Source organism: Ursus maritimus, unplaced genomic scaffold, assembly GCF_017311325.1.
Source record: "Ursus maritimus isolate PB19 unplaced genomic scaffold, ASM1731132v1 scaffold_3, whole genome shotgun sequence".
NCBI classification, from domain to species: domain Eukaryota; kingdom Metazoa; phylum Chordata; class Mammalia; order Carnivora; family Ursidae; genus Ursus; species Ursus maritimus.
In genome coordinates this window covers 26,269,005-26,294,007 of record NW_024425563.1, presented here as the reverse complement: position 1 = coordinate 26,294,007, position 25,003 = coordinate 26,269,005, and the positions used below count along the sequence as shown (strand labels likewise).

General features: G+C 38.9%; 1 protein-coding gene across 1 annotated transcript; it reads right to left on the bottom strand.

Moving 5' to 3' along the window:
- Window positions 1-6,407: 6,407 nt before the first annotated feature.
- GPR37 (G protein-coupled receptor 37) lies at window positions 6,408-24,793 on the bottom strand. Its single transcript, XM_008705828.2, has 2 exons — window positions 23,768-24,793; window positions 6,408-7,637 (listed from the first exon to the last, which is right to left on the bottom strand). Exons 1-2 carry the CDS (start codon window positions 24,791-24,793, stop codon window positions 6,819-6,821), a joined length of 1,845 nt encoding a protein of 614 aa, XP_008704050.2. The 3' UTR covers window positions 6,408-6,818.
- Window positions 24,794-25,003: the final 210 nt, after the last annotated feature.

Here is a 25,003-nt window from a genome sequence, read left to right as displayed (position 1 = left end):
CAGTCTATTACATAAGCCCTATGTAGGGTAATTTCAAATTAAAAAACTGACAATATAAGTAGCAAAGCAAAACTGGGATTCAGTGAATACTCTTCAATTGCATTCACTGAAATACCAGGCCAAAGAAAATATAGCATATATTTTTCTACTCTCAGAAAGAGGACATTCAAATACTTTTTTGTATTTTTTGAATAATAGTTGCATATTTTATCAAGAATATACAGAAAAATAATTTGCATTTTAAGGGCTGATACCATAAAAGCAGGTATAGGAATAAACCAAAATATCTAAATTGTGAAGGAAAGCAAAAAGGAGGAAGGGAATACTCAGAAAACAGATTGTGGGGGCTCCTGGGTGGCACAGTCGTTAAGCGTCTGCCTTCAGCTCAGGGTGTGATCCTGGCGTTCTGGGATCGAGCTCCACATCAGGCTCCTCCGCTAGGAGCCTGCTTCTTCCTCTCCCACTCCCCCTGCTTGTGTTCCCTCTCTCGCTGGCTGTCTCTGTCAAATGAATAAATAAAATCTTTAAAAGAAAAAAAAGAAAAGAAAACAGATTGTGAAATTGTCAAAACTTTAACGTGTTTTTTCTCCCTCTTTATGAAAACGTATAGTCATAATCAGGTATGCTGGGAACTCCTAGAAAGAGAACATAGAAAGCCAAACCAACAGAACCGAATTAAAGAGTACTTTAAAATTTGAGATGAATTCAAATGATCGGGAAGAGGCTTTAACCTGTTCCCTTGGAAAATCCTTGGTAGATGGACTAGAAAAGAGCATCTATTTTTAAAATGAGGGGCAAAGTTTGGAGAAGAAAATTTCTTGAATAGGAGTATCTTAAATGTGTCTTAGAGGAACCAATCTCCCTGCCAAACATTTTCCAGTTCAGGACCAGGTGTGATTATAGCGGAGCAGTTGTTACACCTGCTGCAAATTAATACATAGTATTTGAGTGCGGGATGGAGGGAGGGTAGGGCCTCTCCTGTGAACACAGGACATGTGGCATGCCAAAGAGATAGGGCTATATAACTGCTTGCTCACTGATACAAGCTTTAGGAATATGGACTAGTCTGCAGGAGTGTAAGTTTGTGTTTGGAATATCTGATGGTAACGGCATCTTCTGTAGTGTCAGGCCAGCTCTTAATCTAGGTAGTTCCTAACATGGAACATTTTGGTTGACACCGTGTGAGTATCGCTAAGTACTATGGAGGGGAGGAAAAATGAAGTGTGTTTCTTTTGAAGTTCATAGTGTTGCTAAGAACTGTGGCACATAATAATATTGATATGTATCGACAATATTGATATAATAATAACGGCTAATATTCAGTGAGTGCTTACTCTATGAAAGACACTGTTCCAGATATGTATTAATTCATCTACTCAATATTATGGGTCCCTAGAACTGTCAAACATGAGAGAATAGTCATATAATTATAAATTAGTCACAAGTTCTTAGAAATTCTAAGGAATTGTAAAAGGCTAAAATGAACAAAGGAGGAGTCATCACAGTTATTTAGAACATCTAAGGTCATTTTTGTCCAAGTGAGGTCCCTAATAGAAGCACCTGGGTGCTTAGCCCACCATAGACTTAATCATTTTTTGATCTCATGGCTCAGAATTGACTTGGAAAAGAGATGGTGTCTGATAAATAATGGACCCAAGACTTTTCACAGAATCAGGGAACTTTTTGAGTATGAAATATTCAGAGTCTGAAACAGAAATCCCTGTAAGAATAAAATCTGTAAGACTCAGAGAGGTAAAGGTTTTGAATATAATCATTGCCATACACGCCATCAAAATGAATTAGTAATTTAAATTCTTCCCACAATTAAAAGCCTCAACCAAGATGGCCTTGCTCATGAGTTCCATTGAATACTTAAGAAGAAATAATAACAACTCCTCAAAAGTTCTTTCAGAAAATTAAGAGTGGAACATTTTCCCAGCTCACTTTCTGAAGCCAGTATTACTCAGATAATAAAATCAGACAAGGACGTCATAAGGAAAAACATACAAACTATAGACCAATATTACTCAAAAACAGGAAAGAAGGGACAAATAAGTCACTGGCACTTAAATCCTCCTCCGGTTTTACTTTCAGAAACCGCATCTAAGACAATATCAATGATCCAAATTTAAAAAGAACCAGGAAAGAAGGGGGGAGGGATTAGGAAGGATATTCTATAAGGGAAACTCCTGTAAAGGACATTACTGGGGATAATTGAGAAATTTGAAAATATACTGAATATTAGGAAATATGACTGTTTCAGTGTTTAATTTCTCGGCTCTGATAATGATATTGAGTTCAGCAGGAGAATGTTCTTATTCTTAAGAGATACACGATAAAGTGTTTACAGGTGAAGCATCAGAATATCTATCTGTAACTTACTTTCAAACCATAAGAAAAAAATAGAGACAGAATAAAGCAAGTGCAGAAACTGTTAATAATTTGTGATTCCAGGTGAATAGCAAACTTGTGTTTACTATTGTTGTCTTTTGATTTTTCTGTTGGTTAATGTTTTTTAAAAATAAAATTGATTAGAGAAGTGCAAAACCCACTGATACTGCTATGCACCTATTAGAATGGCTAAAATTTTTAAAAATTAAAAACTAGCAAGTACTATTGACAATATGGAGAAAGTGGAGCTCTCATACATTGTTGGTGAGAGGACAAAATGGTATAACAACTTTGGCAAACGGTTGTTTCTCATAGTTAAAAAATAGATTAATCAAGTGACCCAAAATTTCTTCTCCTAGCTGTTTACCAGAGACACAAAAACTTATGTTCACATAAAAACTTATACATCAATATTTATAGTGACTTTATTCATAATCACCAAAAACTGGAAACATGCAAATGTCCCTCAACTGGGAAAGAGAGGGATATACTGTGATACATCCATACAATGGAATATTACTTAGCAATAAAAAGAAACAAACTACGGATACACACAACAACATGAGTGAATATCCAATATATTATGCTAAGTGAAAAAAGCCAGACTCAAGGGCTATGAATGGTATAATTACATTTATAGAACAGTCTGCAAAAGGTAAATTATAAGGACAGAGAACAGATTAATAGGTGGACTGGGGGTAAAATAAGGAGTTGGCAACAAAGACACATGGAGGAAATTTCTAGAATGATAGAACTGTTCAGTATTTTCTGGTGGTGGTTACATAATGATATGTGCTAAAGGTGGTGAATTTACTGTATATTTTAATTAAAAATTATATTAATTTTAAAATTAAGTAAATGTTATTTAAAAGGTCATGTCACTCCTCTCTCCAAAACCATCCAATGGAGTCTTACCCCGCATAAACAGCAATGTCATTGCAATAGCTTCCCAGGCCTTACATCATCTGGCATCCTTCTAGCTCTCTGGTCTCATCTGGTACTTCTCCCTCCTCCAATTGTTCCAGCCACATTGGCCACTTTACATTCCTGAAACCTATCAAGCATGTTCCTGCCTCAGACCATTTGTACTGCCCATTCCCCCAGATAGCTAGCTAACTTGTTTACTCCAGTGTCACCTTTACAGTAAAGTCTTCTTCAAAACCCCAACTTATACTGTTACTCCTTTTCTCCATGTTATTTTTCACTATCAAATATACTGTATATTATACTTTTAAATTTATTTTGTCCAGTTTCTACAGCACGTGCACCCACAACAGTGTTTAACACTAACTGTACTCACTTATTGGTTCAACAAGTGGGTTGAGATATAATGAAAGAGCCATCACTTAACCAATGCTCTGTACTCGGTATCACTTGCATACTTTTTGTAACACATTAAAATCAATCTGACCATAATTATTAAAGAAGTAGACCTTTATTCTAATTCTACTTTTATGAGAAAAAAGCAAATAATGAGGAAAAGAGTTATTAAGAATATATTTGTAAAAACAAGTATCAGCATTTCCTTAGAATAAACACAAATTCATCATTCATTCAATAAACATAAATCACTTAGATCTAAAATCACTTAGATTAATATGGAACAATAAGCATTTGGTCTTTCTCCTCTGTGAAGCCTTCATTCTTACCTCCTTCCAACCAACCGCTGAGCCCTCAGAGTCAGTTCCCACCCTCGGCTTCCCACCAACTACTCCATGTTTCATGCACACTGAAATTATCACACTAAATTTTATTTGCTTACAAATATGTGCCTTTCAGCAAATAAACTACTTGATGGCAGGAATCTAAAGGTTAAGAAAAGTTGAGTTATGTGTTCTAACTGCCTCGTTTAACACTAGGCACAAAAAAGTTTAATAAAGGTTCATTGAGTTAAATATAAATGAATTGATTTTTGAAGTCAGATTTGAAGGCTTGTGACTCATCAAAGAAATGCTAAATTAAGTTGATTATGCTATCCTGTTGTACATACAGGTATAGATATTGACATAGGCATAGATATAGATATTTTTGAAAAGAGTTTTGCTGACTATCCTGAAACCACAGAATTGATTTGGTTCAGTAACTCAAACACCATCTGTAGAGATTTCCGATCAATCAAAATTTTAGTAGACTTAATCTTAGGTATAAGTTTCTCTTTTTAAGGAAACTTTGAGGAGGGGAAGACATGGGACAGAATCTTGATTAGAGAGAAGTAGAGCATAAAAGAGTAACAGTGAAAAAAAATATACTGCAGGAATTCTTATGAGAAAGCAATGAGCAAGGCTATGGAGAAAACTTTCAAACCACTTTATACTTTGGATGACCTCACTGGAGTTATCAGAGTTTCGACTTCCACAGAGATAGGATTCAATAAGAAGGTACATGTTTCAACTACTGAAAAGTCAAAAGTCAAGGATAAAAGAAAAAAAGAAATTTGAGTCCCAACTGCCCTCATTGTGGTTCAACCTTTATAATAGCTTCCTAATTGGTTTTTCACTTTCAGACTCTTCCCAGTAGCCTGTTTAAACTGTTTTCAAATGGATCTTCCTTCTGCAGAATTGCGGCGATGTTTCTCCAATGCTCGAAAACCATAAAAACCAAGCCATATTACCTGAACGACTCCATCTAAACATCCTTCAGAACATGAACCTTTTATAATATGGTATCAATGCATATTTTCATCAGCACGTTCTACGAGGCTTCTGTGCCCACATAGCACAGGAACCAAGCTAGACTATTTATTCATTTATTCTTCAGTCACACCCCATAAGTCCTCCCCCTATTCCTTTGTTCAATCGGCTCCCTCTTCCTGGAGTGTCCACTCCTCACACTACCTGCTATCAACTTTCTGACAGACGAAGCATCCAGTTATGTTACACAGCCTTTCACGATATCCTCTAATCCGGTGAGCTCTCTCTCTCTTCTCTGACCCATCACGGACGTTACACCTCCCTGACAGGTCCCAGCTTATACCAGTGTTGTTTACACATCTATGTTATTCCTGCCTTCTCATCCCACTCCTGCTTGGTTTTGTCAAGTCTGCCACTAAGCTCTGGTTACTTCTCTTTACTACAGGTAATAGCATAGAGCGCTTGCTGCATCATGTGCTCAGTCAGTGTTTCTTGATTTATAAAGTTGACTAAGTATCATGAGAGACACTGTGGAATCACAATTGTTGATATGCTCAGCAGCGCAAACCGAGTTGAGGCGTCCTCGAGAAGTTTTCCAGAGATCTATTACAGGGATCTGTAAGAAGACAATGGTGCCTTGTTTTCATTCCCAGATCCCTGGAGGCAGGCATCCTACACAACTGTTGGAACTTAAACTCCTGAGGGGAATCAAATAATTCAAAAGGAGAGGGTTAGTTTTTTGCTGTTGTTGGAAGCTTATGGAATATGAATTTAAAGGTAGTATTTGAATATTCAAGTGTTCTAATCAAGATATATAAATATTTTATTATTCCACTACTGTACTTTCATTCTCTTAAAGAAATTAAGTCACACGGATTTAACCAAGTTTGTTTTTTAAAAGGAGAAAAGTTAGAATTCAGAGTGCTTCAAAGGTCAATGTTAGAGGAAATTAGATGACAAGTGTGGGGTGTCTTAGTCCTTGATTCTACTCATAATTCATAATGGGAAAACTTGTAGCTCTATGTGCTAGTTCAGAGATAAATAATAATAACTCTGCTGTCTATTCTTATTTTGTAAATATTTGGAAGTAATTTTACATCTGTATCTGAATATTAAAAATACAATTTTGTCTGAACATATAATGTAGTTTTATATGAATCATGCATATAAAATAGTACTATTAGGAAAACTGCTTTATAAGATGGTGATTACCTGCCTTAAAGGAAAATAGCATTTTAAAACAATAAGGCTGATTTTAAATTGTGCGTAGAACCAGTAATTGTGTACTTAAGGCAATTAAAAGATTTATTGAATCTTGGTTAAAAGTAGATTGACAATGACATTAAAGAATAAAGTATAATTTATTTGGTGCTACTTTGTGAATGTTTCTTAACTACAAATCATCTCACGATACCGTATACAATATACTTTCAATCACAACTCAAACATAAAATAACCTACAAAATCACACGGCTATAATCAATATACAGTGATTATATTTTTAAAAGAAAGAAAGTTAGCAATTAATTAAGTTAAGGTGCAGTAACTTTTTTCAAATAAAATATTAGCACCATACCAGATAAAATGACCTAAAACTATTGGCCTCCTCATATTTCTTAAATAACTAAATATAAACATTTTTTTCAAAGCACAAATATTAATTTGCAGAATCAGTTCTACAGTAGTTAATATTTCTCTCTTTTGTTGCATTTTTTTCCCCAGGAGGGAAAAATATGAAGTAAAATCTTTCACAGGATATGAAAATCAAATAAATCTAACCAAAAAAAAGGTTGTCCTTCAGCAATGAGTTCCAACAGAAGCAAAAGTGGACATTTCCCGGCGTATGGTACTAAAAGGTGAGAGTTCAAGTTCTGTGGTATATTCATTGTCATTGTCATCACTGGTCACTGTTGAAGACTTCTGAATGCACTCATCACAGCAACAGCAACAGCACTCCATAAACGCCCGACTGAAGGGTTTGCAAAGACAGAAAAGGAGGACAGGAGTGACACAGGACTTAAAGAACAGAAGGAACTGGCTGATGATATAAAGCAAGTCCATTGTCTGCTGAGAAACCCCTGTGGCCATGTAGGCAGTAACAATGTTGCAGATATTTTCAGGAATAATGCAAAATCCGTATAAAATGGTCAGAGCCACTACTGTGCAGTTCATCTGGCTTTCTAGCTGAATCTGTCGCTTATTCCCCCGGGTACAGGCTTTCTCCGCTTTGCGGATTTTCCTTGCAGTCACCAAAGAGCAGGTGATGGTGAAAAGTGTGGGCAGACAGAAGTAACAGCCAAAGTACCACCAGAGTCTTGCACTGTCATAGGTAAGGGCTAAAACGTAGATGGTGTCCGGTAAATCTGGGGAGACCTTGATAACGCAGCGTTCTGCAGGAGCTCGGCCACTAAACCCCAAATCCTCCTTGCTCAGCTGACGGAGGACAACTTCTGGAAGTGCTAACAGTAGGGCACCGACCCATATCACAGCAAGCTTGGCAGTTGTCGAAGAACAGTTCTCGATCATTTCATAGTACATCTGCACGTTGGTGGCTGCCCGGAAGCGGTCTATACACAGAGCACATAAGGTGAAGGTAGTGACTCCCAGGGAGGCAACCTGCGGGAGGAACATGAATGCATTTATTCTGGGTGATCTTTGAAAGATCACAACACTAGGCAGTAAATTCACGTTAGCAAAACAGAAAAAAATAAAAAAAATAAAAAAAATTTCCTTGAATGAGGCATGGGTAACTGGGTTGGCGACTTTAGCTGGATTATTATAAAGATAAAAATAGGAGGGGGGAAAAATGTAGTGGTTCAAGGGGCATGGCATCAAAAAATTTTACTGCTGGAAGGATCCATAAAGATCAGCTGGTCCAATACCACTTTATTATAGAAAAGAGCACAGACAATCCAAGAATTTCAGTCACCACAAAAATGCCTACCACCAGAAGATTCAGAGAGAGTAAGGATAGTTGAGTATATCCCATTTTCGTTACTGAAAAGGCTGGTCATGTTTTCCAGCGTGCGGGTCGATAGTATGCCTCACATACCACAAACGTTCAAGAGCTTATTATTTCCAACAAATGATATTTGTAAAGATCTCCTCCAATTGCTCCTAAATGCAAAATAAAGTATTTTAATATTATTTTCAAATGCATATACTTATGGAAAACAAGAAAGGGAAATTCTTCAGGGGTCAAAATCAATGAAAAAACAAATGCCAAAAAGGTCAGTGACCCCTCCCCCTCCATGTTGCGTGCTTGCCCCAGGGACATCTGCCAATCCTGATGAGTTTCAGGTTGGTTTTAGCTAGATGATGGGGCAGGTGCCCAAGTACATGGAGGTAGGAAACAAAGCCAGAGCCAGTGTACGTGGGGATTAGGTCAAAGATTCCCTTATGAATTGGGAACTCCCCAAATAGTGACATCTTCTTGGGTATAAAGAGGAAAAATAGAGGGAAATAGTAGAGAAACTTGTCTGCATTATATGATTTGGATCTAGGCGAACTGGAGATAAAAAAAGAAGAGCAAATTCTAACCAGGAACCCAAATTTACACTGGCCTAAGGCCAGAATTCACACCATCTATGTGGCTCAGAAAAAAACCCAAATTACAATTTTAAATTGTCCCAGGCACCTGGTAGAAGAAAACACAAAACCTCTCTGGAAGAAGGCACTTTAAAACCAGGCCCCAGAAATCCACAGATAAAATTTGAGGGAACATGGATTCACAATGAAAAATCACAATATGCAAGAGACAATCCACCACTATGAACTTATGTTGCCAAAAGAAGCAAGTTACAGGATCAGGCATAAAATAAGTACATTTATCAAATTTAAGGTTATATGAGATACTGAAAGAATGTCAAAAAAAATAGGAGATATAAAAAATAACCATGAAAATATGCAAAAAGGAGCCAGATACAATGTCTAGATGTACCAGCCATGCGAAAATTTCAGATCAAAAAACCCTTTGATGCTGACCACATAGAATACTGTATCCAAACTCTTATATGCATTCGGCCCAGACATCTAAATAAATCAACAACTGAAGGTTAAGAACCAAAAATAGGTACATTTTTTTTTTCACACAGAGAATATAAATATATGTTCCTACTGTAAACATACTATCATTCAGGAGCCTGTAGAATACTTACAAACATCATACACACACTCTAATGGGGTACACAGACAGGTATTCAACACAAGCATACAGTTAGCACTGTCGACTCTGGCCCAAGCGCTCTGCTACATATTGGGGATATAGAACAAGAAACAATTCTTTCCCTCAAGGAAGTCATAGTCAACCAAAAAGGGGAAGCTGATTCTTAAAGTCACAAGATAAACACAGTAATCATCTGGGAGCATCAAATTTACTCAACTATTTACAGGAAATTGAAGTAATTTAATGTTTAATAAATGTAGTCATTATTTATATATTTAAATAAAGAGAATGAGGGTGGAAGGTAAAATGTTCATGAGGTTTAAGATGAAACAGAAGACTAAAAACTCTGTAGGTGGGAAAGATGTTTGGGGGTGTACCCTAGGCTCTCGGGTATGTGCATTCACACTCCTCTGTCTGCTGGTGGGAATGTTTAAGAAGCACAGCTATAGGTCATGCCTTGGCAAAGGGACAAGGAAACATATGTAACGTTCCTGTCTAATTTTTTAGAACTCAAAGGGATCATGTTGAAAAAAGGAAAACCATTTGTCATAACAGTTTTGACACTCAACACATTAGTTGTTTATCTGCTACATTCAAGCTGTCACTCTTCCCAGAATGATGGCAACTTGCCTTGCGGATTCTATGAGCGTTCTAATGTCAAATGTTCTCCCCTTTTTCACACACTAAACATTAGTCAGTGTCTACTGGTTCCACTATGGAAAATAAGGACATTGCATCTATGCCCTGACTATTCTCATAACTCTTAGTGGAGACAGTCTGAAAATGAGATATAATGAGGGCTTAGGTGTATGAAAAGCAAAACTGAAGAAAAAGTATGACTCACAATCTAGATCAGGGCAGATCAAGATGACATGGTTGAGCTTATAACAACAATTCTCGTACAAATTTCAGAAAGTTTCCCATAAATACCAGTATAAGAAATATCCACCCAATAGGACTTCCATAAAAAGTCATCCCTCCATATACCTTTTTTTTTAAAGACTTTTATTTATTTATCTATCTGAGAGAGAGAGAGAGAGAGATCACGAGTGGGGAGGAGGGGCAGAAGGAGAGGGAGAAGCAGACTTCTCACTGAGCAGGGAGCCCACCTCGGAGCTCACTAGATCCCAGGACCCTGGGATTATGACCTGAGCCAAAGGCAGATGCTTAACTGAATGAGCCACCCAGGGGGCCCTCCATACACCTTTTTAAAATTAACTTCCAAATTAATGAATTGTTGATCTTGATGGAAATGTATTTTCCCTCTAAGCCAGAGATTCAAAATAAATCTAAAATTGAGGTCCACACTATGCAACTGCCTTATGATCAGATTATGACTTTTCTTAATGTCAGTAACTGCCACACTTTGCATGGAAATCTGAGGACTGGCTATTCTCTAAAGGTCTGCATCAAAAGTATGATTTAGAAATTGCAGTATTTTATTTTATGGGTTTTTGAAACTTCACATTTGTATATTTTTCAAATATTTTGATTCATGTTTCTCTAAGAATGTAAAACAAAACAGAAAAAATCCTCAATCTATCAAACGTGCACAAATCCTCAGCAAGGCTTTCTGTGCCATCTTCACTAACGCACATCTTTGTGCGTGTCTCCCTGTCACCCACATATCCGGAGTCAGTCCACAAACAACAAAGTTACAGAGCTTTATGCCGTGCATTCTATTAAAATTATGAATAACATTTCTACTGAAGGATAGCTTGGTAAGACAAAAATACTAGAGAGTCTGATGAGAGGCAATCCCTTAGAGGCTTGGCACATCCATTTCTTTGTAGTTTTCGATCATTATTTACAAAGAACACACAACACTCAAGAGGTAGCATCTTCTCCCCCGATTAATCTCCTTAATTTTAAACACAGAGATTTAAAATCTGGACCAGGGGCAGCTGGATGGTTCAGTCGGTTAAGCATCTGCTTTTGGCTCAGGTCATGATCCCAGGGTCCTGGAATCGAGCGGGGAGTATGCTTCTCCCTCTGCCCTTACCCCTGCTCGTTCTCTCTCTCTCTCAAATAAATAAGTTAAATTAAATCTTAAAAAAAATCTGGAGCAGTTATCACAAGAGCTAGCTGGCATTTGTGTACCTAACTCACAGTCTGTTACAATGCATTTCATGAGCGGGGATAGCCAATGGATGTGGGTGGACATGTATTAAGACGGGTGTGTTAGACTGCCTCTCCTTAGATATTTATAAACTGTGCTGCACATCCACTTTTAATTAGAAGCTGTTTGCTGCCTCAAAAAGCAAAAAATGTTTTCTAGCTTCTGTATATTTCATCGCATACGATAACAAAAGCCAGGGCAAATTTTAAGCAAGATTTACACGTGCTCCAACTCTCCCTCGGGAATTCTACGCTGTACTTTATTTGAAGATGCTTAGTTCTTCAGCCATGTTCCCCAAAGCTTTCGGACTGAGCACCAAATATATCTGAAAGAACACATTTGATCCTTAGTCCTACTGACGAATCACAGGTTGAGGGAAGCTTCCTAGCTTTCATACACGCATTGCAGGCGGCTCCAGGACCCAGCTTCCTATTGTCAAATCGTACTTCTGTCTGATAGTGTTCTCCTCAGTTAGGAGCTGGCTGAGGCAGGAAGGTCACAAGAGCTGGGGCCTCCGAGGAAAAATGCTGCCCCAAATGCAGATAGCACTTACTACATAGTTGCCAACAGCAACCACAGCCCAAAGGCCAGTCCTAGATATCTCCTCCCTCCTGCTGCTGCCTGCAGTGCTATGACTTCAGATAGTTTTCTGTTAATTCACTTCTGCTCCTGATTTTATGATGTGAAAAAGCAAGAAAGGTACAAAGCTCCTGCTCAGTACTTTATAGAAGGCTTTAAACATTCGTAAAGAATCAGCCTCAGAAATTAATTGATAAAAATCATCTGAATCATGGGTGGTGGGCTAATTTCTGCTTTCTCCGACATAAAATCTATCCATGCAATTAAAATTGCTAAACGTTGGGGTAACATGAAAAGATTTCAATCACAATTTTTAAATATATTTGTTTACTTACAGCTCATTGGAAATTCTACCAAGATAAATGGTGCAATTCTATGCAATTATAAAACTGTGTCATAAATGCTGGATCTTCTGCATGTAATGGCCATATCTGATTGCTAAAATTCAATCACTAAGAAATTTGCTCTTGGGAGTAAAACTGGTAAGGGGTAGTTTTTTTGTTTTTGTTTTTGTTTTTGTTTTTTTTTTGAAGCAACATCCAGAGAGATGGAATGAGTAAGATGCAATCTCCTACTAATTAAACTGCAATGGGAGAAATAATGAATGTCAACAAGAGCAGAACTGTAAACACTTCTAATAGACAGGACTATTAATTTTGAGAATCAAAATCAGAGGAAAGCTGGAAGCAGAAATTTTTAACTATTTGGGAAAATGAGATAATGGAGCATTTTGAGGGTGCTGGCATCAAAATATACAAGCAAAGAGAATCAAAATAAACAACTCTAAAATCTTTTCTTTCATCCCGCAATGTTCTGCTCATCTCTGTATCCCGGAGGAACAACAGTACAGTGCCTTCAGCTCCTCCCCAGGCCACATCCAGAGCCGGGAGGCTCCTGGCAGCCTCGGCCACGTGCAGCACTGCTTCAAGGCATGGGATGGGCAGACCTGAGTGCTCAGGTGGGAAAGCAGCAGCTGTGGTGCCGAAGTATTCTTCCCACTGTTCAAGTTCTAGTTCAGTACAAACATGAGGCCATGAGAAAACCGGGGCCATCATATTCACTCTGTGCTACATTAAATTCCCGTTCACTCAACATGATGGTAAGAAAGAACACACGGACGCTTTATGAGAAACAGTAAGGCTCTTGGCAGGAAGATCCTGAGTTATTGTCTTAGCTGTTGCTCCATTTTCCAGAAGCTTACTGCAGACAGACAAATAAATCATTTTTTTAAGTATTGTATTTTTAATTTTTTAGAGAGAGAGAGAGAGAGAGAGAGAGAGATGGATGGTGGGGGAGGGGCAGGGGGGGAGAGAGAGAATCTCAAGCAGGCTCCACGCCTAGCGTGGAGCCCGATGCAGAGCTGCATCTCACGACCGTGAGATCAGTACCTGAGCGGAAATCAAGAGTTGGCCGCTTAACTGACTGAACCCCCCAGGCGCCCCATACGAAACCATTTTGAATGAGAGTAAGTTATGAAGGTACAACTCTTACCAAATACATGGTATCTTTTGCTAAACTTTCTGATATAAATCAGTGATAACAATGATGGGGGGGAAAAGACCAATGTACTTCCTAGTGAAATTTCTTTCGTATGAAACTGAGTCGACATACTTTAGGTACAGTGAAGTGACCAGAATACACTGATTTTTATATAATAGAGAAATTTCTAACCAAAAGTCATGACAACTGTACTCTAGCCTAACTTATATTTTACCTTGAAAAGATGTTTAAGTACATCTATTTCTGTGCTGTCCTTTGTATACCAGTAACGCACAAAACAAGGGCATTATTGTTAAGAAAACCCATTCATTTGGACCATGAATGATAATCTATTATAAGTCTGTGGTTACAGCCCTAACAATCAGTCAGGGAAAAAGCAGGAGGAGCACAGGGTAGAGTTTCCTTTGAAACTCTAAATGGCTTGAGCTTGTATGCCTTTGGCTTCCTCTTGCATTTTCCATAATCCTTATCCTTGCAGCACTTCAGGGCAACTTCTCCAGGAAAGAGACACTTCTTTGATCACCAGTGAGGAGAGCATGTTTATCAGAGCCTCTGCTGTGAATAAGATGGCCTTTATCAAAAGGTCTTCATTTCAGAATGCATGCAAGTCATGAGACTATAGTAGTAACACACTTCCATTAGTGTTTCCGAACCAAAACAGAGCAAGTGGGAGAGATCTGCCTCACCCCTTACAAACATGCATGGATCTCTAAAATGAAATAAAGCTATTTACAGCCACTCCTCCACAGTCAAAGAAAAGGCTTCTTCCCTTTATCAAAATTACTGAGATTTAATCTGACACACCCAGATATCATAAATATCCATTTATTTCAATGATACCCAACGTATTTCATCTATATTTGATTCCCAATGTCATGGAAAAACAAAATATTTTGAAGGCATCATCTGTCATTATAGTCTGATTCTTCACCTTCCAGTCCCTCTTGCTTCAGCTTGGTAACATGCTCTTTTTTTTTTTTTTTTAAAGATTTTATTTATTTATTTGACAGAGAGAGAGACAGCCAGCGAGAGAGGGAACACAAGCAGGGGGAGTGGGAGAGGAAGAAGCAGGCTCCCAGCAGAAGAGCCCGATGTGGGACTCGATCCCGGAATGCCGGGATCACGCCCTGAGCTGAAGGCAGACGCTTTTAACGACTGCGCTACCCAGGCGCCCCTGCTCTTCCTTATTTTAAAAACAACTGAGACAATTTAAAAGCTAACATATCATCCCCAAACTTGTGTTGATTTTAAAATTCTTTCTTTACCTTTATAGTCCGACCTTGACATAAAGTTTCCTACCAGTTGTGACATCTGACCTCTCTAGCACAGTATATTTCTTTTGCAGTTAAAAAAAAAATTACTACAACGTGTCTAAAACATTATAATTTGGTTATAAATATGCCAATGCTCACTAGTATAAAACATACCAATGAAGCAAGATTAACATCATTTGTCCTAAGAGGGAAGCAATCTATTGAAATCAACGGATCTTAAGGAATCTATTTATTCTCAATAATTAGTATTTATCCCAAGCCCACAGTCCTTGGTATTATCGTAAAGTTTCTCATCAATCTTAAAGTGGCCTGGAATTTCTGTTGTTCACCTAGGGGTTCTGATGAGTTTCCAAAGAACAGCAATAAATTTTCACCAATTTTCCTTCATTCTTAATGACATTAGTTTGCATGATGGGAAACCTAAACTAAAAACACATTCCTCATTCATTTGTGGTTGGGTAATTATGATTTGAATGACATCAAGAAACAACTTTTAAGACAAAATTTCTCTGCTCTTAACCAAAATTCCACCCTTGGTAGTCTATTAAGGAAGTACTTTTTCTTCATTCAGTCCTCCTATAAAAGGCACATATCTCTAAATCTCACATCTTTCTGTAAGTGAGTTAACAGGTGCTTTTCCCATACATGAGAGATTTGAACCAAGGAGAAGACAACGAAGGTAGGAGGAAAGGCCCTCAGGGTGGGGTGTGATGAGCAGGAAGTAGAAAATGGCAGCCCTGAGCACAGTCATACACCTAATGAAAATGACTCATTCCAGTTCTGGATCAAATCGGTGACCCTGGCCTTGTTAATGCTACAACCATTCAAGTGTGCTGACAAATAACATGTAAAACTATCACAAATCACAAACCAAGCGTATTCTGTCTCAGGAATAAGGCTGGCACTGGGATTATATCCCGTGTTTTATAGAGGTTTTATGGAAAGTATGTATATCTACTTTTCAAATAGAGAGACCCCATATTTGAGGCTGCAGCAACCCCATTCTCCATTCTACCTTGAAATTGTAGATGAGATCATCTCCTCTGGCACAAAGAACATCATTCTAATTTGGATACTTAAGAGTTAGTCTTGGCAACAAGGTTGAGTTAATTATTGGACTTTGGCAGGTCAATTCTTGGGAAGTAAAAGGACCAGAGGATCCCCAGAGGGTGGGAGTAGAGTGCAATGCCAGAGACAAATCTCACTGCAGAGCAGCCCGCACACGGTCCACACCCCAGACACTGATCCCTGTGCTTCCGATGTGACACTGTTAAATCTAGTAAAGAGCTAGTGAAGGCGGAACATTCTGTTAAGGTCCATGCAGCATAAGGGTAAAAAGCAAGATAGATAGACCCTCACCTATTCAGCCTGGGAATCATAAGCCCGGATCTATTTTGCTTGTTTCCTTTTTGCTGTTGAAGGATGCTTTGTTGATATAACCAGATACCTTGGCAGTCCTTGGGAACTTAGGATAAGCACTCTGATTCTGTGCTTGAAAGATTAATCCAATTTTGAGAAAGTCCATTCTTTATGTTTCCCTTTCTATAACAGGGTCTAAGGTATCTATAATAGGGTCTAATGTGTCTCCTTTGTCAGCCTTTCTTCCTAGGTTCTCTAAAGTCAAATTTTTCTTTTTTAAAGATTTTATTTATGTATTTGAGAGAGAGAGTGAGAGCATGAGAGAGAGATAGAGAGAGCACAAGCAAGAGGAGGGGCAGAGGGAGAGAAGCAGGCTCCCCACTGAGCAGAGAGTCTGATGCGGGGCTCCATCCCTGGACCCTGGGATCAGGACTTGAGCAGATGTTTAACCAACTGAGCCACCCAGGCGCCCCTCTAAGGTCAAATTAAATAATAGGTACATTTCTGAGATTTTCAGAAGAAAAGAACTCAATTTAATGTACTATTATTACACTGTTAAATGACCATTCATTTAAGTAAAATTTTAAAATTTGATTTACCTAATTCCTCAGGGCTAATAAGGACTAATAATTCCAAAGCAGAGATGGTTATCTCAGGCATTGCATTCTAAATAATAATTTAGAATTCTATGATCCAAATGAGATTTCTAGGGCTGTCCTATCTGCCAAATTATCCTGCCAATGATTCTTATGGGCTTCCTACCCCACAAAAGGTTGAGAAAACAGGAAAGCAAGAATTAAAAGATTTTCATACTTGTATCTTTTCACCATAGATCTAGACTGTATAGAATTTATGAAGACTAATAATAAAAATATGATAGAACAGGAATTAGAGTGAGCACAGTTTTCACTTGAATTTGTCCATCTTCGGTCCTAACTCAGTACAACTGTGAGCTGACTCATTCTAGGACCCATTCTTAACCTTCCATAATACCTTGTTTTAACTTCTAGTATAGTGCTCATTACTCTGTAGAACATTACTTTACTTCTCCATAACTTTAAAAGCAATAATGCCTCTATGTTATTCATCTCTGGAAATCCCCCCCCCTTTTCTCCCACTCCTTCAACTCCCATCCCCACCTAACATTATACCCAACACAGCAGAAAAGCTCAATAAATGTTTGATGAATAAATGGATAGTAAATAAATGAATGAATGATGACATACACGGAAAAGGATTATAGAAAATAATGAATTATTCAAACTGTTCTTTAATCAGTTACTAGGTGCTGCTGTTTTATATATAATCCTTCCAAGCTGAATGCCAACAAGTATCTCTAGAAGAGAAGTAAAGAAAAAAACATTTCTGTGTGTACTTCACTGACAAGCTTTAGAAAAGAACAGCATTCTCAGCATAATCACTAGTTAAGGAAGTTATTTAAATTTCACATTTGAATATCATAAAACTTTTATTTCTTATATAGAACCCAAATTCAGTAAACTTCACCATACACTGTTCATAAATGGCATTATAAATAAGAGCTCATTCTATAACTTTTTAAATCTTTTCTGCAAAAGTCATCAGCTAAATATTTTTACTTGCATGGGAATGTAGGAAATGATTACAAAGGGATTAAAGGGAAGTCATAAAATATTTGTTGAGCACCATTCACATACACTGAGCTTCTTTTCCCTGAGAATATTATTAGTGACTTTCAAATTGCTCATAAAACTGTATGTCTGCACTTACAAGTCCACCAGAATACCTCATGGTTACTCCACAACTCAAGCCAACTTACCATCTGTCATGATAAGAGTACTATTACTTGAATGGAGGGGTTGCAGGGAAATCTGTGTGGCATCGCATACCTGTATGGTAAATCACCTTCAGCTTCCAGGACCTTCCTTTTTTACCTGTCAGTGCTAACTACAATCCAAGGTAATTAAAGAGCCATTTATTTCACTCAGTTTAAAACCAGTATTTCTAAAGCCATTGGAGAATCTGGCTCTTTTTATCACAAAAGATTGTAGGTCTCTCACAAATCATCCCCGGTCCAGAGGCCCTGGGGAGATGCATTTCCTTTATCCATCCTCCACCCTCTTGCGGGAATCTTGTATCCCAGTAAAATAAAAATACAGTTAGGGGCGCCCGGGTGGCTCAGTCGGTTAAGTATTGGACTCTTGATTTCAGCTCAGGTCACGATCTCAGGGCTGTGAGATCGAGGCCCGCCTCAGGCTCTGTGCTGGGCACGGAGCCTGCTTCAAATTCTCTCTTCCTCTACCTCTGCCCCTCCCTCATTCAGAACTTCCAGTTAACATCCAAACAGAAATAAATATTTGGCAGTGGATCTGCATCAGGTGATACACTGATTCTGGTTGGCTTTCATCAAGTAATGAGCAAACATCTGTTCCAGTTGCCACATTCAGTGCCTGAATTATTTGGCTTTAATCACTTGTTAGATCCTTAAAGGAATAGTGTGATAGGGAACTCCTTGCCAATCTCCTATTGCAGTCTACACCCAGACCTCCATATCTATCCATCTCTCTCCTTCCCTCTTCCCTACCCCTTTCTTTCCACATACAACTACCAGTTTGAGGATAGATCTGTTTGGTTTGTTTTTTTTTTTCTGGTGACTATCTGATAAACCAGTTGAAAATGATGTGTCTATTAGGATGGCTGCCATCCATCCCCTCAGATTCTCTTCTCTCCTATCCCTTTTTCTTACCATTCCATCTGCCCTTGATCCTTAAGGGACTTACCACTAGGCTACAAAGGCATCAGAATCCTGGAACAGAAAGAGAGAAGTTACCCACTACAACATTTCCCAGTATATTCCCACTAATAGCAACATTAAATATGATAAAACTACTTTCTAGCAACAGACCCTGGAAGCTGGCTACTCTCCTCAAGCCTTATGCCAACAAATTGAAATAAAACAAGTGTTGAATATAAATTGCAAAGATATGTAATTTCTACTAAAGAAACGCCTCCTATATTTCTACACAAACCCAACTCTCCCCAAAATTCCACTATCTCCGTAAGATTATGCTAATACTAAAGTTGTAGGGAAAAAAAAAAAACTATGGTAGAAGAAAAGAAGGCAGAAAGGAAGATAGGAGAGAAAAATTGAGAAAATTTCTGAAGATTAATAAAATTAACTGTGGTATAGCTACTATGGAAAATAGAATGGAGAGTACTGAAAAATTTGAAGTGCTGCCTGGGGGGCTCAGTTGATTAAGCATCTGCCTTCAGCTCAGGTCATGATCCCAGGGTCCTGGGATCGAGCCCCACATCAGGCTCCCTGCTCAGTGGAGAGCCTGCTTCTTCCTCTCCCTCTGCTACTCCCCCTGCTTGTGCTCTCTTTCTCTCAAATAAATAAATAAAATCTTTTAAAAAATTAAAAATTGAATTATCATATGATCTAGCAATTCCACTTTTGGGTGTTTATCTGAAGAACATGAAAACACTAACTTGAAAAGATATATGCAACCCTATGCTCATTGTAGCATGATTTGCAATAGCCAAGATATGGAAACAACCCAGGTGCCCACTGATGGATGGATGGATGAAAAAAATGTAGTGGATACACTGGAATATTATTCAGTCGGAAAAAAGAATGAAATCTTGCTATTTGTAACAACATAGATGGACCTCAAGGCTTTTGCTGAATGAAATAAATCAGATGGGGAAAGACAAATACCATATGATCTCACTTATATGTGGAATCTAAAAAACAACAACAACAACAACAACACACACACACACTAAAAAACCTAAAACAAAAACACTAAGCTCATAGATACAGAGAAGAGATTGGTAGTTGCTAGAGGCTGGGGGTTCTTGAAGGGTATCAAAAGATACAAGTTTTCAATTATAAAATGAGTCATGAGGATGTAATGTACAACGTGGTGACTATAGTTAACAATACCGTATTACATATTTGGAAGTTGTTAAGAAAGAAAGTAGATTTTAAAAGTTTTCATCATAGGAAAAAAGAATATTGTAACTATGTAAGGTGACAGATACTAACTAGAGTTATTGTGGTCATTTCACAATTATACAGATATTGACTCATACTCTCTCATACACCTGAAACTAATATAATGTTACATGTCAATTATACCTCAATAAAAAATAAAAATTAATTGTGAATAAAATTTTAAAATAACTAAGAAATATTAAAAAATAACACTGGAAAAGATGAAACAGATTACTATCAAAAAGGTCACTCATACATTACAAATCAATAATAAGATGTGTGGTAAAAAGAAAGAAAGAAAGAAAGAAAAGCCAACAAATAAATATAAGTAAAAAGTGAAGAGAAGGTAAAATCTAGATCATAAGAGGGGATAAAATGTCAAATAATTTTTAGAAGTCTTGTGGTCAAGAAGAAAAAGATTTGGTGGGGGAAGATTTTTGAGAAAGTTTAAACAAATATAATTATTTACAGTGTCTTTTACCAATCTAAAACAATTCATGATTTTAAGAATATAAAATGTAACCTACATAGCTTAATTTGATCACTAAAATAATCATCTTTGACACATTAAAAAGTGCAATTGACTCATGATTGCAGTTTTTAAAAATTTAATGAACTACCAACTCTGGAACTTACAGGTAATTTACAAGAAACAAGATCAAACTTAAGAATATAAAAAGCTATAAATTTCATCATACAGCAAATGATGTTAACTGGGCTTATTTTTTCCCCTACCCCCACTGGATATAAATGTCTTTTTAAAAAGATGCCAAGGAGCAGACCTAAAAAAGAAAACACTCATTGGACATTCTGGCCTCATAGATGTTTGTCAAATAAGCAAATTTGAGATGAAGAGTCTGGCTGCCACTGACTAGGTATATATGCTTCAGATGATCACTTCTCTCTGGGCCTCTTGTTTCATCTTTAAAACCAGGGGGTTGGATCAGAGTGCCATCTGGTTCTAATTTAACCTGGTAATTCAAAAGCTACTAGTGCAGGTTGTGGCTTCCCACCGAGATTGCCTCCCCACAAAATTCCTTCAGGCATGAGGTGCTGATTCCCGGACTGCTGGGATTGTTGGTGGTTGGTGGCTCTCAGCTGCATCCCTCTGTAGGAATTGCCCTTCAGAGAGATCCACCCAGATGGGGGTTATGCCCCCCCTTCCTGGGAGCAACTTCCATCCAGTGACCGGATGGAAGACATAAAGTCTGGGCTGTCTTCCCTCAATTCAGGACACCTGGCAAGGCCCTCCAGCCCTGGAGCTCCCCGTGGTGTCAGCCGAGGTCTCTGGCATTGGATCACAGTTCAACTTCTCCCTCTGCCCAATCCCGCCTCCTTCAGTCCCTATTAGGTGTTGAACCTGAGCACATGCCCCAGTAAACTTCCTGCAAAGCAAATCTGCGCATTTGGGTTTGTTCTTTCCGGAAGCTGACATGGAACAGGCACTAAATCTCTCTTACTTCTGTGAAAATAATAGTGCCTCCTAGAGGCAGAAATGTTTTATTTTGAAATTTGGACTATTTCCGGTTATCATCAGGAATTACAGAGCTGATACCACTATCCAATAATTATTTTCACAAACATACTAATGCATCATTAAATTATTTCAGAAGAATAGGACAGGAATGTAGAAACACTACATCTTAAGATTTTCATTCATGACTTTAACAGTAAAAATGTATATTACAGTCTAATTTTAAAGAAAAAGATGAGTAAAATCCCCCCTCCCCAAACTTTGCTTCTCTGGGGAAAACAAAGTCTAATACTACTAACTAAAAAAAAAAAAAATAGGGCTATAAAGAAGGGGTGGAAAATACAGAGAGCAAAAAATAACAATAGTTGTTTTAATAATAAAAAAGGTAAAAAATATTCTTAAGGAGCAGAGAATTACATTTAAAAATGAAATAAAAATGAAAATATACATTTAAAAAAATCCTTAGAGCTAGAGAGAAAGAAAATTAAAAGACATACATGATAAATGCCATCACTCAAAACTCATTGGTCTCATAAAGTAACCAAAGTTTTTATATTCTTTTCTGAATTTGGATGGGATTCCTTCTTTTAAAGTGTTGTTTTTTTTTAAGAACTGGGTAACTTTTTTTTTCCCCCAGTTTCTTTTTTCTGTCCTTTTTATATTGTTTTTTCCTCTAATGTACAAAGGCTTCATCATGCCCAGTGTATTTTAGACAAGCCAATACACTTCTGTGTTACTTGGGGTAACTCTCCTGTTCACTTTATAGTTCACTTTTGTCTCATTCTCGCATATGTCAATTTCTTCTGCATTATTCAAGCACATAATCAGAGAACACTTAAATCTTGACCTTGAAAAGGCAATTGATAGACACATTTCTCTTACATAAATTCAACTACCTCCCCTGCAATTCAAAAATGAACTGTCTACCAAATAAATTAGATATTTCAGAGCTACTTGGATCCTGGCAACAAAAGAAACCCTAGGTCTTGGTAAAGTAGCAACAGCTGATTTAGCCAGCATGGAATGATTCTGCATCTGATCCCTGCCAGGACAACAGAGGGTCTTATTTACTGTCTCTTCCCCCTGGTTCTTCTAAGTAGGTACTGTTTTCTGTTTACTTATCCCTTAGCTTTAGGCCCTGGGACAATGTTGAACATAGTGTCACTGGCTCTGCTGCCAGACAGAATCAGGGGCTCTGGAATATTTACAGTTTCCCTTCTTCTGCTTCCATAAATGAAATGGGCAGTCTGAATGGAGGAAATCAAGGGCCAGCTGGCTAAAAACACAACTGGCAACAAAGCACTTGGGCTCCTTCCAAGAGCTGGTGTTTAAAGAGAGGCCATTTAAAGAGCAAATTCCAACTATCATAATAACGGTTCAGGACACTAGCTGTAAGATGGAACAATAAAATTTTACTCAGCAATATTTTTGTTTCCAAAGTTTGGAACCTATTATATGGCCCCTTCTTAAGAATTTTTTCTAGTCTTAGTCAATCACTTAAAATAGCCAATCCATTATATCCTAACAAATGACAAATATATATTATATACTTTGAGAATATATATATATACACACACATATATGTACATGTCTATGTATATATATGAATTCTGTGCCACGATGGCCAAAGTGTTAGTTTTGCTTAAGCTCATTCATACAAAATAAATAAAACTGTTAAGAAATTGAAAAGAAAAAGGAGAGAAATAAGAAATGACATAAGGATTAAATGGGATGGAATGGCAGACAGCCAAAGGACACTTAAACTAATTTGGGAGGTTATTAATATATCATGAAGCCAACTGACAGAAAGCAGATTTCCTTTGCTAAATAAAATAGTATTTCCATTTTGATATTTAAGAAAAATTCGATAATCTTCTTGGGGAAAATCATGTTGGAGTACTACTCAATAAACAATACATGGTTTTTTGTTGTTGCTGCTGAGTTCTGGTAATGACAACCATAGACTGGCTATTTACCTACCCTAGAATCCCTGATAGGTGCCAAATCAGAAATATATATAAATGCCATATTCAGCGAGATAAATTTAAAATGTAAACAATTCTATACATCATGAGATCATAATTATTTCACGATCCAGGAGCAGATGAGTTTGAAGGTGAGCGAACAAAGCTGCCTCTCTCTGTTTCTCAATGATTGACAAGAGTAATGGAGGAGGGGCCCAGAAAAAAAAGTAAAAGGGTTCAGCAGCTAGGTAGGTGCGTGGCGCAGCAGTTCTGATGCTATAAATCCCAGAAATGGATAAAGCCAGTAGTTTGAGACCCCCTGCAAGCCATTACCTCGATATAGGGCACAATCTTGCAAGAGAAGTCCTCCAGCAGCCACTTCTTCGTCAGCTCGTGAAAGATGACGAGCGGAAGGCAGAAGAAGATGATGAGAAAGTCCCAGAAGGCCAGGTTGGCCAAGAGGGAATTGGAGATGCTCCGCATGTAGTAGTTGTGACACACGATACACATCACCGCCAGGTTGCCAATGATGCCAGTGCCGAAGATCACCACAGACAAACACATAACTGCATAGGCTCCGTATGACTCCTGGGTCAGCGGATAGAAGGGGTTCTTTAGTCGCAAGCGCCGGTTTGTGCTGTTCCCCCGGCGGGAACCCCCGCGTTCGTGGACCCCTTCTCCCGAGGACCCATTCTGGGCCAGCGCCCTGCCAGGGGGTGCGATCGTCCGCCCTTCGTGCCCCGACGGTCCATGGACCATCTTGGGTGGGGTGTCGTGGTGGGAACCCTGGAGTTTCCCGCCTCTCCTTGGCCAGTAATAAAGGTCGCTGGCTCCGGGTTCTGTCCTCACACTCTGCTCCTGGCTATGCCCAGAAATGCCAGCGCCTCTGGGACCCTTCTCTTTCCCCTCTGAAGTCTGAAGGAAGAGTTGGAGAGCCGGGGGGCTTCCTCTCCCCAAAGTTCCAGGGGGCTCCTGACCCCAGGCACCTTTCCACCTCCAGGCTCCAGACAGCCTGGCTGGGGGTCCCGAGGGTTCTGCGGCCAACGCCTCCGCCCCTCTTCCCGCACCTGGGTCACCGCCCCGGGCTGCCCTTAGGTCCCACAAGGGCGCCGCGCGCGCCGCTGCCTCCTGCTCCTCCTCCCTGGGCGCACGGGTTAGCAGAAGGTCTCCTGCAGAATTTCCCAGTCCCCACGCGTCCCTGCTGCGACGCTGGCTCAGTGCAGGTGAACAGTTTTCCCCCAGGCAAGTTTCGTTCCTGGGCGAAGAAGCGGACCCGAGGGCAGGAGAGGCAGAAACCTTGAGCAGTAGCAGAAGCAGAAGCCGCGAGGTGCGGGCGAGAGGCGTGCCCGGGGCCCGCATGGCTCGGTGAGGGCGCACCCGGTAGCCGCGGCTCCTGGTTAGGACCGACACCTGCTGCCCAAGTTGCTGCTGAGAGTTAGACACATGTTACAACTTACCCCCGCCCCGGCAGTGGGGGACGGGAGATTACAGGGAGCTTTGGGGGATGGGTCTTGGGTCACAAACCCTCCCCCTCTACAATCCTTCCTCTTTTGGCTTTCCGTGCATTTC

Excerpts from the sequence above, each read along its gene's own strand:
- GPR37 (XM_008705828.2), bottom strand. The coding sequence starts at position 24,793 with ATGCGGGCCCCGGGCACGCCTCTCGCCCGCACCTCGCGGCTTCTGCTT. Across the intron at positions 7,638-23,767 it reads AGATTGTGCCCTATATCGAG|GTTGCCTCCCTGGGAGTCAC; the intron begins GTAATGGCTTGC and ends TTCCTCCCGCAG.